This window comes from Pempheris klunzingeri, chromosome 21 (assembly GCF_042242105.1).
Source record: "Pempheris klunzingeri isolate RE-2024b chromosome 21, fPemKlu1.hap1, whole genome shotgun sequence".
Lineage (NCBI taxonomy): Eukaryota > Metazoa > Chordata > Actinopteri > Acropomatiformes > Pempheridae > Pempheris > Pempheris klunzingeri.
Genome location: NC_092032.1, coordinates 6,202,647 through 6,215,848, shown reverse-complemented (window position 1 = coordinate 6,215,848; position 13,202 = coordinate 6,202,647). Strand labels below are relative to the sequence as shown.

General features: G+C 42.3%; 1 protein-coding gene across 5 annotated transcripts; it reads left to right on the top strand.

The window, feature by feature from the left end:
* The first annotated feature begins 71 nt into the window (after positions 1 to 71).
* snx16 (sorting nexin 16) lies at positions 72 to 10,587 on the top strand. 5 transcript variants are annotated; one of them, XM_070853251.1, is made up of 9 exons: positions 72 to 149; positions 1,541 to 2,090; positions 2,560 to 2,646; positions 3,819 to 3,967; positions 4,318 to 4,387; positions 5,126 to 5,262; positions 5,479 to 5,604; positions 8,556 to 8,597; positions 9,853 to 9,980. In XM_070853251.1, the coding sequence occupies exons 2-8, from the start codon at positions 1,692 to 1,694 to the stop codon at positions 8,572 to 8,574; spliced, it is 987 nt and encodes a 328-aa protein (XP_070709352.1). In that variant the 5' UTR covers positions 72 to 149; positions 1,541 to 1,691; the 3' UTR covers positions 8,575 to 8,597; positions 9,853 to 9,980. The 5 variants fall into 5 exon arrangements, with proteins under 5 accessions (XP_070709352.1, XP_070709353.1, XP_070709351.1 ...); XM_070853252.1 differs by having other exon boundaries at positions 8,559 to 8,592; positions 9,853 to 9,939; XM_070853250.1 differs by having other exon boundaries at positions 8,556 to 8,592; positions 9,853 to 9,939.
* Positions 10,588 to 13,202: the final 2,615 nt, after the last annotated feature.

The following is a 13,202-nucleotide window of genomic DNA, read 5'->3' as shown; positions in this document are numbered from 1 at the left end:
TGTCGTGGTCTGTATTCAAGCGGGCTAACATGAACTGCACCGGGGAGGAGATAGTGCCGCGGATAAACAGCGTCAGGATAATCAGACGTCCGCTTTTATGTGCATGATAAAAAAAATTGTCTGCAGGGGACAGATATTGGCCTCAAACGGTAAGCGAAAGTCCTTGTCATCATGCGTCAGCTTAGCTTTGTCCACGTAGGCTGCCCGTCCTTAGCTTGCTAGCTAACGTGACGGTAATGTGATAGCCTCGTCTCCCAGGGTCTGTGAGTGGGACAGAGCACACGCCAAACGTCATTCAAAAATGTGCCGGTTAAGCGTTGCCTTATGTATCATTGGCAAAATACCTAAAAGAAAATTGAAGAAGATGTTTTACGAACTATTTGGAATTGCTATTCAATTCGGCATGAATCAGATTTTTTAACCAGCTCTTATTTTAATACAATTTTAGTTAGCATACTTTGTTAAGACTGCTGTGAATAGGAAGCAATTGTAACTAATCTAGCTAATGTTAGCTCTTGCAGTGACTCTAATATGACATATTTTTAAACAAGCTTGCATGGTGGTTACTTAAAATACAATACTTACTATATTACCTTACTGTTTTACACGCAAGTCTTAGTCATTGTAGCTACCAGTTGTGCTTGAACCCAAAAGCAGGGCAGCGTTACACTAACCGCTACATTTCCGTATTTTGTTAATGGAGTTCGTAGTTGGAGGTTAGCTCGCTTGTTAACTTCACCTACTAAACACTAGCCACGTAGCTAGCCACTCGACTTACAAAACACATGACTACAAATGCACTAAACAGGATATTAGGCCGCCAGCGTTTTGTTGTCATAGCGGCTCTATCGCCATGTTTCACAGGCGCACTAAAAATAGCAGGAGAGATCTGTCATTTTGTTAACTCCATACTCTACCCCTTTCACCCTCTTTTCACTTCTGTGTTATATTTTTGTCCCCTGGCCTCGATCTGACATTGAGTTTTTATCTGCCGGCACATTCTCCACACTGTCCTGTCCTTAGGGTTGTCATTTCCAGTCATACAGAGGCACAGAGAGGCGTCTCCGAGCCCTGATGCTGAATGAATGTGAGCACGTTTGACCGGTGGCTGTCAGCCTCAGTCTGAACACACACTGATTTCTTCCATGAAAACCAACTGGCAGGTTTCTCTTCCTGTATCTTAAATCAAAGCATCACAGGCATGTGATGTCATGTGGCATTCACTGAAAAGAAGAGGGACATTAAAGCTTATCTTTTGCCAGGATCCGGCAGTAGTTATTTACAGATCTTTACAGGTTTTCTCCATTATGAACTTTACACATAATGCGTAAATCTATAAATTATGAATGACGTGTGGCTCATGTCAATAATTCATCTGTCTTCACAGTCTGGTACCCTTATGTCAGGGTTATGTTGGCTGACAGATTCTGATCCATTGCAGCAGGTTTAAGGGAATTGTGAGGATCCTATTTTTGCAGTCTGATATTTGATCATGATAAATGCTCTGAACATACCAAATTACTCTCGCCTCCTGCACAAGGTGTTCAAGGTCTTCGACAACCGCTCAGAGCGAGCAGTACTGCTTCTCTTCGTCATCACACAGCACCACTGAAGTCAGGCAAGGTCGGTGTCTGGGTGAGGAACCTTGCTGACTAGTGTGGTGGCGGGGCAGGAGCGCGCGGCTCCGGAAGATGGCATCACCCTTCGTGCCCGTCCCTGTGCCCATGGACAGAGCCTTGTCAGGAGGTAGCAGCAAGCTCAGACGGCCACAGCGAGCTTCATCACTAGGCAGCGTCTCCAGCAGCTTGGAGTCCTCCATCATCAGGGAGGACCAAGGAAGAGGATGTGGATTATTAACTTCTCAGCGCCAGTCCCGTTGCATGGGCAGAGGCAATCGGAGCAGGACACCACCGCCCCCTCAGAGCCCTGGGGCACGGGCCAGGGTTAATGGGACTCTGGAGCCCTTCATAGAGTACTCCGGCTGCCCCCGCTCCTCATCAGATCCTGCCGGGAGCCAGCAAGGCGAGGAGAGGCCTATTACCCCCACTGTGCTTGGTTATGAGGTCATGGAGGAGAGGGCCAAGTTCACGGTATGAAGCTAGAAAGTCTGCTTATATGACACTTATCACGACAACTTTTTGATACTTGCGCAGCATGTATGGCACACCTCTCCAGCCAAGTGCTCTGGCTCCTAAATGCTACGTGCTACATGCTCAGTGACAGGATACATTGAGGACATGCTCACTGAGGATGTGCACATAGCATGATGCATGCTGGAGATTAAAAGTCTAATGTCAACATTTACTCGGCACACAGACACTCATAATTTAGATGCATAGCATCTCCCAACAAAAGAATTAAGAGACAAGTTGTTCGGTAATTACAGAAGAGGCATCAGTGTGTTTTGTTCACTTCATGACAGGAGCTGGATTTTGGGGTATAATTTCAGGCTGTGCTGATGAAAGAGGAAGACAGGGCTGATTTTCGTATACTGTATGGCAATATGTCAGTGAGCATGTCTTTAAGTCTTAAGATGTGTGTATGCTCTCCCTTCTGCAGGTATTTAAGGTCCTGGTCAGGAAGACTCCAGACGAGAGCTGGGTTGTTTTTAGAAGGTACACAGACTTCTCCAGACTCAACGACAAGGTGTGTTTGGGTGTGTTGTCCCTACATATGCTTGCGTACGCATGTTTGCGTGGAAAGAACGGGCAGTCCCAAATTTCAGGCCAAACTGAGCTCTTATTTTGTGATCATCCATCCGTCCTTGTTTGCAGACGCTGTTCTTGACTATGGACATGTTGCTTTCGGCATGTTTTCTTTTGTTTTTGAGTGCATTGTGGAAGTGATTAGAGCTGCACAAAGAAGCCTTCTGTTCCCAAACAGCCAACAGGCCCGAGCCAACTAGGGGAGCAGGTCTCTCATGGTTTCGGTAAGGACAGTCTGATCACAGATTGCAGAGGGGAAAACATGTATTAGCATCCTGTACTCCATTCCTGTGGCTTTTTCACTGAGGCAGTTCGTTTGCTGTGTACGTATAGTAATTGCAGAGGCTGCATTGCTCTTACATACATGTAACTGGTTGGTCACAGTGGCACATAAGCAAACATTTTTGGATGATATTCAAGCAAATGACTACCGAGAATTATTGCAAAAAGCAGTGAGGTTTCGGTTATTTAGAGGTACTTGGCTGCTTGCGTGTGAATCTCACAGAGGGGCCAAAAAAAGCACGTGTACTTACATAAAGGGAAGCATGAATATGGTCAGCACATAATCAGCTTTTGATATGCAGCACTGCCTCCATACTGTGTAGCTGGCGCCAAACATTATTGGTGTAGTAGTTTGAACCTCGGCAACCGTTGCTGCAGTTAAAGTTTATGCACATGGCTCAGGCTACCAAGTGTAAAAACAAGCAGGTGTGCATGCATGCTCGCTCACACGCACAATCCCAGCTGCTGCTGAGCAAACTGACATCACGTCCTGTTATGAATTTAGTATCTTTTAAACCTGTCTGTGTCAATCTGCATGCCGGTTGGTACATCTGCTCTGAGGAGTTAGTAAATCACCAGGCACTTTTTGACTGTTAAATCAGGACTGGAGGACAGCAGACTTGCACCCTGAATAGCGTCATTACTTCAATCAGATCGTGCCAGACAGGTAGAGTGTGAGTGGAGCAGCAGCACGTACTATTTCTCTAGGTCTCTGTGTGATAACCTACAGTCTTTAACACTGTTTAGTATTATTTTACAGTAACGATATGCACAACACATCACATGGTCCTCATTCCTTACTCTGTCTCTGTGGTTTGTTGTGTGTTTAAGCTGAAGGAGATGTTCCCAGGTTTCCGCCTCTCGCTGCCTCCTAAGCGGTGGTTCAAAGACAACTATGACAGCGACTTCCTGGAAGACAGACAGTTGGGACTACAGGCCTTTTTGCAAAACCTGGTTGCACATAAGGACATTGCCAACTGGTACGTTACATGATTTTTTTTTTTAAATGATTTCTTTAGCTTTTTGTGTGAGCCACATGCTTTGTAAAGTGTTTACCAGGTAATTTATGATTCCTGCCTTTTTAAATATGAAGCATTCAAGCATAACTCAAATAAATGTCACAACTAACAATAAAACACCTGACGCCAGAGCAGACTGTTATCGTGGTTTTCAACTCGGAGGGATGAACTCGCATGGTTTTGTGTTGGCCTCGTCAGTGCTGTGTGGAACACACATATTACCCTGACAAATTGATAGAGTTGATTTAAGATTTTTTTTTATTGTTTTACTGACCACATGTTTATGTTAAACCATTTGTTCTCCTTCGCAGCCTGGCAGTGAGAGAGTTTCTGTGTCTGGATGACCCACCTGGGCCTTTTGATAGTCTGGAGGAGAGCAGAGTAAGTGTGCCTGGGAAATGGATAAAAAAAATAAAAAAATAATCCACTGTTCTCATTTTTTTTGTGGTGACCTTTTATACACATTTTGATTTGCTGCTATATTCTTTTCTGCTGTCGGTATACTGTTTCGTCTGAGCTATTAAAATTGACCAATCACCATTTTTCTCTCTGTCATTGTTGCTGATGGAAGTTAATGTCTGTGCTCCTCTGTGTGCCCAATAAAACAGTTCCACAGGTTTTACACCCCGGACACAGTTCTGGCACGGCTGTTTCTCTACAACATTAAACACTGATGCTTTTAAGAAGTGTGTAGTGTGTTAGCATATTAAAGTGTGGTATGAAATATTGTTTTCACGTTACCACCAGACCTCAGGTATCATATGGGCACTGTATTTAAGCATTTAAAATGATACTCAGTCCCCCATTTTACAGCGATGTGAAGAAGCTGGATGGTATTTATTGGCGACAAGTGGGGAGTCACTCTATTTACGGCTTGCAATAATTTTTTTCACAAGTTTCACATGTCCCCGATAGCTGTCCTTGTAAAATAGTCGACTTGACCTGGACATTTTGTTCGGCAGGCACCTCACGTTAATGTACAGTCTGCCCAAGGGTTTACTCGTAGACTCCTTGGACTCGTTCCTGTAAAATATTCCCCCTGTCTTCCCCTGTTGTGCCTGTCACAGTTCACCCTCTTCTCTCGCGGTCAACAAGCATTCTGTGTTCCCTCTTTCGCAGGCGTTCTGCGAGACCCTGGAGGAGAGCAACTATCGTCTCCAGAAGGAGCTGCTAGAGAAGCAGAAAGAGATTGCCTCCCTGAAGAGGAGGCTGGAGGAGAGGGAGCAGGCCATCACGCTTCTGGAGAAGCATATCAAGTCAGTTGACATGCACAAACACAAATATGCAGGTGTAAGAACAAGATATGTGAATAAGACATGTAACATGCTAGTTACATCAGGTTCCCACCATGGCTGTAGCAATTAAGATCCACACACAAGTTTCCAGTCCAAAAATAATATTGACTGTTATGTCTAAGTCTCTAAGAACCATATTGTTGCATGTGTGTGTGTTTGTATGTGTCTCTGTCCTAGTGGTGAGTGTGTGAGCCCAGAGTCTCTGTGTGGTTTGTCAGCTCAGGGCAGTGAGAGCAGCAGCGCAGATGCAGACGTGGAGTCATCTGCTGCAGAAGCTGATCAAGACATGCCTGATGACACTGGGTAAAAAACACACACACACACAAACATCACACACAGTAGTGGATAAGATGTAGGAGTCCTCGAACCAACAAACACCACAAATGCAGCGACCAAGCACGGCTCACACAGCCGCAGGTTTAGTCAAATAAGCCATCATTAAGTATTTAACCTTCCCAGCACCTTCCCACTCTTACAACAGCTGGCTATATTTTACACCGACCCCAGAGTTAATTTTGTAATGCTTTTAGGAAGTGGCTCAGGGGTCGAGGGCAAGAGTGAATGATAAACATTGAGTGCTCCGTGTGTAGCATCTGAAGGGGCGCTGGTGCACGTTTCTTCCTGAGTTCTCAAAGGCTGCGTTACAGCTCGCATTTCATTTGCGTTTTACATCAAAAAACCTGAAGTGTCTTCTTAGGTTTCAAGTCTATTTTCTTCCATTTTACACACGCACAGTAACAACAGTGAGTGTGATGTTGTAGTATCTCGTCTGGAATAGTAGGCAGCTCGCGTGGTAAATTCAGCACAATTCACTTTTCCACTTTCAAGCATTGATATCGTCTGTACATGAAAATAGGCATCCCACACCCAGCACTCTAACCACTCGCTCTGAGATCCTGATTGTAGAGACCATAAATTATTTTCTAATGAATTCTGTGGTGTTAAATTCTTGCTAATTAATTTTACACAAATACTTGAGATGTTTATCAATCGAGCCTCGAGTGAATTAGAGGGATTGTGCCCCATTTACCACTGGAAGCTCTTAATGTGAAACAGTTGGAGGATGCGGTGAGTTTTGCATCAGCAGCTAATTAGAATTGGGAATTAGAGCAGATTAAAACACCAGGAGACTTTTTATTAAAACATGATCACATATGGAAAGTTCAGGCTCTCTCTTCGCTATCCTCCATAGATTCCACGCACAGTGTGGGCGTTTCCTGCCTCAGCCTCCACTTCTTAATCAAATTACACAGTAACTACACAGATCACAAACAGGCGCAAGATTAATGCATGATGATTAACACTGGGTCCTACTGACGGTGCAGCAAGTATCTAATCCTAAAGCAAAAGTAGCAATATCGCAAAGAGAGTAAGTCCTTCATAAAAAAATCAGATGCCACGCACTTGCTTACCACCTTCAACAAGACATGGCCCTGCTGATGTAATTGGTAAGTCTCCCAGCTGTGTGATGTTTTATCACCATTTTAACAAAGGCAAAAGTTAACAACACTAAGAGCACCCAGGCGTAAAAAGCCAATATGGCTATTTCCACCAGTGTGTATGCTGGAAAGAAGATATTTTGTGTTTAATGTACTCTGCTTTTTACATTTGTTTTAACCGTATTTTAACCTCAATCATGATCTCCTAAACCTGATCAAGTAGTCTTGGTGCCTAAATCTAGCCAAACTGCAACTGAAAACTGATAATAATAAAACTGAAATATGTACAGTAAGTTAACTAAGTTTACAAGTAAATCACTATAATTTACCATTGGTCTCACACAGGATTTGAACTCTTTTCCCCTGGGTGGAAGTCTTCATGTGTATTCTTTATACTGAGTGACCTGACCAGGTTTAAAAAGCCGAATAGCAGCCGTCAGGCTATTTGCACCCGGGCGCAAATAGACACTCCTTTTAACAAAACCTCCTGTAAATCCACTGTAGTCCCTCATACACTACTCACAAAAAGTTAGGGATATTCGACTTTCAGGTGAAATATATGGAAAATGGAAAAAGTGAATGCTACATTGATATTATATCATGAAAGTAGGGCATTTAAGTAGAAGCATGCAATGGTAATTTTATTCATCTTAAACAATTTATTTGAAGAAAATCTACCAACAGTGGTAGGTATACCACAACACAACATTTTCAGTGTCTCAATAAATTGGGATGTGGCCAAAGGACGTCCACTCCTCTCCTTTCTGTGACTCTTCCAGTCTCTGTATCACTGTTCCAACCTCCTGATGACACTCTGTGATCCTCTAAGCTCAGTGAACACCTCCGTCTGAGGACTTCCTGTTTGAAGCCTCCAGTGTTGAGGTGCTGTTGATCAACTGTTAGGTGTCGTCTTGGTCTCATGATGTCAGAATGTGAACAGCAGGATGAGGAGGACTGTTTAAATACCAATTCTAACTGAAGCAGGAAATGTATTGGTGGATTCATGGATCAAACCTGTTGTGAATGTTGCTGTTAAGCTTCTTGTTAGAGAACAGCAACTTGTGCAGAAAGTACTGAAACACTGAACAGTTGGACATGTGCATTCAAAGGTTTAGAGAAGGTCACATTAAGTTCACCTGGAAAGGTTAGAATGCATTTTAGGTTCATCCTGAAATTTCACCTGAAAGCCGAATATCCCTAACTTTTTGTGAGTAGTGTAGGCTACTTTTACTGTTAACACTGCGGAAGATTATGGATTTTGTTGATCTAATATCACACAGAAGATTACGCCACTCTGGGGCTTAAATTCCATGTGATTCATCAGTCCTCACCAACTATCATCTTTTTTCCCTGCATTGATTTATTAGTCCATACCAATTTAACGGCTTCTCTAATCCCAACTACTACAGACTGTACAGAGACGGAGAGATTATAAACAGTACCATATATTTTCTTCACACCATTTTTTCAGCATATTCAATAGCTTAGCATCTCTATCTCCACATAATGTACACATGTCTTGTGTTCAGACATATTCATTAGATTTGCAAGAAATGCACAACCCCAAAGTTTTCCTGTAATGAATTATGTATATATATTTATGTGGACTTGAGCACGTGTATGGATAAAGACCTCAGTGTTTGATATGTCCTTATAAAAACATGCTTGACTGGCATGTACGTCTGTAATGACATCACTGACTCGAAAGTGAAAAGGCGATTTCCATTGTTACTTTTATCATAGTCACACCTGCTCATCTGCTTTTTTAAAAGTTCTCCCTTCCCTTCTTGTGTTTTTTGTCCTCACATTTCACAGCAGTGCTGCCCCAATTTGAAAAAGAGCCCCATAACATGTGAGGTACTTCACATACCAGCTCAGCAGGCTAACCCTATATGGCATATTGTCTTTAAGTATTCCTCTTCTCAGTAACATGCATCCCACTGTTAACTGGTGTACTATAATGGAGGTGTCCTGTTTTGTGGTATCAGGGTGTTTACGAATAGGTTTGTATTATTTTCAAGTCTGTCAGAATGCAATCCTCACATGCTGTACTATATTTACACATAATCCTAAACTGGCTGTACATATGAAATGCGAGTATTGAATAAAGATGGACCTGAAAAAAATACTAACCTGACTTTAAAGTGCTTGCAGACAGGATGTTTATCAAGGTTGGGATCGGTTCACTTTCAGTGCACCTAACTCAGGAAAATTGCTAAGATGCTCTCTTAGACAAAGTCCCTTCCCATCCCCTTAAACTACGGTGGCCTAGAGGACACAAACCTTGAAAGAATGGTGTTAAAACTCCATTCCCTGAGAGTTCCTGTACTTCATAAGTTTTTATATCCGCTTGTCACAATACCTGGCTAAATAATAGGCGCTCAGGTAAAGTGTTGAGTATTGTCTCCACTTTTTGAATTGAATGACCTGAAAATGATTCGACCCCACCCATGGTGTGTATTCATCGTACTGCAATGCTTTGTGCTCTGTGAACCATTTGGCTGCTCCCCCTGCATCATACGTGACTAACACATGCTGTCAGTGCTGTCTCTCTTTCACACGGTGATGTGTGCTCACTATGTGGGCATCGTAGGTTGTTGGATTTCAGGTCTTCCTCCTAACTCTCCCCATCATTTGGTTCACAGCGATGGACATAATCCGAAAACATTCAAATGTTTCTGATCAACTCATAGTTCTTGTCTTCTTGCTTAGAGTAATTAAGACCGAGATCTGGATCTCATCTAGTCACTCATTGTGTGGCATGCTGGTCCTGTACAGAGTTAATAGTCATATTTAGAGATGGAGACCAGTAGTAAAAGATCCTGATATCTTCCATGATCCATGCAGATCATGATGGGAGAGAATGAGAAGCAAAGCCTGTCTTCCTGCTGTTCAATGTAACTGTAACTCGTTGGCGTTAATAACATGCCACACAGTATCTGTCTCCTTCCATGAGGGTGGCCTCTCCCCTACTGTACGTTTCTTATTGGATGCTCTCAGTCTGTCTGGCTTTGTTTTGTCTGAGATGTACAGCCCTGCAGTTGTATTTAATTTGAGTTGAACAAGTCAAATGCTGAACACGTTTCCTCTGCTGTGACCTATTTCTCTCTAGTGGCCGATGTGAGGTCCAGCCAGTGCGATCCTCTGCCTGCTGGTGTGGGCCGTCGCTCAGTACCTCTCCTCCGGTCATCCAGGTCACTCAGCTTTACCACCAGAAGTTGGAGCAGTGACAACACCTGGTCCTCCTCTTCCCCTTTGTCCTTCCTCTCCCCCTCCCTTACTGGACTCCTATACTTTTCCTTTTGTTTGAGTGCTATTCCATACCCTTCTTTAGTGTTTTTCTACCCTCTCTTTGACGTTACCACTCCCTCCTCCTATCACAACTCTCCTTTCCCCGCAAATTGTAGCTGCTGTTTCACCTTCCTGTCTTGGAGTTGGATCTTATACTGGGTTGGGTAACTCAAGATATCTGCATAGTGTTAAAAGGAACCCGTTTTTTGCTGCAACATCCTGTTTCACTTATATTTCCCCCAATACGATGGATCTTGGGATATTATGTGTGACACATTATATGCGAGCAGATGACTCTGAGAACATTGTGCAACTTCTTAAAAGAACTATATGTGGACATGGCTATACTTGACCATCCTACCGTGGCTGCCAGATTGGATCAGTTTGCGTTCACAAAGCCAAAGTTTGGCTTCTTGAACAAAAAGAAAAGATTGAGGACTCACTCCACCGGGTGGTGTGATGTGTTTCACATTTGTGACAATCCACAGCAAACCTGAACCATCATCTCATCAGCTTCTGCAGACGTGCATTGCCTTATGGATTCCCCCCCCCCCCACCCATCTGGCTATAGAAATAAGAAAAAGAAGAGAAGCCTGGAGAAATGAAATGTCTCGTTAGAAGCATTGGTGACCAGGTAGGTATCGCAGAGGATTGAGAAATTTCTGTTTGCAGATACTTCCATGTTATTGCTTTGTACTGCCATTGACTGTCATTGAGGCTATTGAGACAGACTGCATTTCATAGGCACTTTATTGTGTTTTCACTTTCAGTCAAACTCAGCTTGCAGCCCAAATCCCATCCCTTCTTGTTTATAGTGCCATGCATGATATGTGGGAAGTCATGCGAGAAACAATAGAATCAGTAAGGCACCGTACCAAGAGAAGGCCATGGAAACGTAAGCTATTGTTGCTTTTTTAGGAACGGAAAGGCTGATCATTATGTCGCATTTCCTTTTATACACACACACACACACACACGCACGAATCTGTTTGCTTCTAGATGTGATTGTTGCCACTTTAACGCTGGACCTCTTGGCGCCTTGTTTGCTAATAGACTGTAGACTATAGGCCTAGACTTGTATTCTTCATGGACTACAAAATACTGTGATGTGGGTATGATTAAAGGATCAGTTCACCCATTTTACAACAAGACATATTTTTCTAAATACTCCTACCGATGTGTAGCCATGCAGATAATTTATCTGAGAGTTCTGCCTCTGTCTTGATACAATTAGTGTGAGTGGTATTTTGTTTGTGGTATTGAATTATTGTGTACAAAAACAAAATCAACAGGAATTTTCCATGAACAATAGTATGGTTACAGGGGATAATCCACAGACCTCACTTTCAACAATTTGCTCTGGAACCGCCCTCTAACGAACAATAATGGAGGTAACATCCTGAGTAACAATGTGTATAAGGGTGGAAGAAGAATTTTAAGGGAAGAAAGAGTAGGTGAGAACATGTTTTGTAATTTGAGTGAACTAACCCTTTAAAGAACTCAAACAGTTGATCATTTATTTTAAGATGAACCTTAGCTTCAGTCAAGGAATGCAGACAGCAGACTCCCATTATATCACAATGGTGCTAATTTACCTGATAGACAGTGCTCAGCCCAGTTGGCTCTGTACCAGCATCCAGACTGTTGCCAGACCTACACGTCATCTCCAAAAGCCATATTTTTAGACCCAAATAACACTTGAGAATCAAAGGTTTCACGTGTGTAAAAGTGTACTAACCAACTGGTTCCGCCCTTTGATGGTGAGTTAATGACGTCGATAATAACCACAGCTAACGTTGAATGGTCTCAAAATAGGCCTGGAAAAGGTCATGTGATGCACTTTATGGATGAATGGCAACCCATAATGTTTGCCAGGATATGGTTTTTACTATTTCATGTTTGAGACTGAGACGTGCCTTTTCAATCACTGAATATATCTGGATTATCAAGTGGATCTTATGTGTTAATATGTGATTAATGTGAATGGAGTTTTGTTCATGTTTTTGTTTCTTTAGATTCTCGTCACGCATAATTCTAAGTGCCTTGAAAATCTTTCACTTTCACTTTTCTGATGTGTTTAAATAGCTTTGTAGATTTGATTAGGACATGAAACAATTCCACTATGTTCCTCTAATGGAAATAATGTTTTAAAACACACTCATATGTATATGTTGTTGCTTTGAATATACTGAATCAACATGTTTTGTGATATTACATGAATTAATATCAGTTCTTAGTTCACATGTACACCTATAGTTGCACTATAAAAGATTTATACCATTAACATTTGGTATCACTATTAATGTCCTGGGTTTAAAGGTATAATTCACTGAATCTGGTCTGAAATGCAAACTGTAGATACATTTTAGGAGAGATGTTCATCAAAAAGAAATATTTAATACTCACAAATGTGGAATGATATATTGAATACACGTGTATGTAGCTTGTTGCCTCACAAGTCTCTGCTTTCACGCAATCAGGTGGTATCAATAGTTTGTGCTTGGGAGAAATAAATCAGGTCTGATAATCTGCTGTGGGTTTACAGTTACAGTATGGCCCATTTTAAGTGCTTTGCTTTCAAAATGTACTAAATTCTGGTCACATAAAAATAAACTCTATACCTCCACAGCACATTTAAAGTGATACATACATACCATTATAGGGGTTAAGAGTGTGGAGTCTTAAAAATGTGTATTGTACATATAGCTAACAGTTTTATATTCTAATATAATGGGATACAGTGGGATGACAACAAAGCTCGTGGTCCGGATGTGATTTATTTGTAAGTAACCATAAACTGCTTACAAGGAACAAGTCATTTGTCAGTCTACAGCACGTTGATGCACAATGAAGCCAAGTTTTAGTCACAGTTGCAACATAAGGTAAAAAGTGCAGAGGATGATTTACAGTCGTAGAAAAGAAGCTGATACTTGTGTATCTCTCTCCAGTCAGCAGCAGGGCGGTCAGGCTGTGGCCTGGGTGGGTACTGTCTTTTAATATCCTTTGGGGTGTGCACAGGTACCTCACCTCACCGATATCACTGATGCTCGGTGGGTGGGCACCAATGATGAACTCACCTGGGCTTTACACATCCCATGTCAGCATGTGGTGTTTCCAGCGAGGAGGCTTTCTAGACCTCCTCTGTAAGAGCTGACAATAACTTTGCATGGG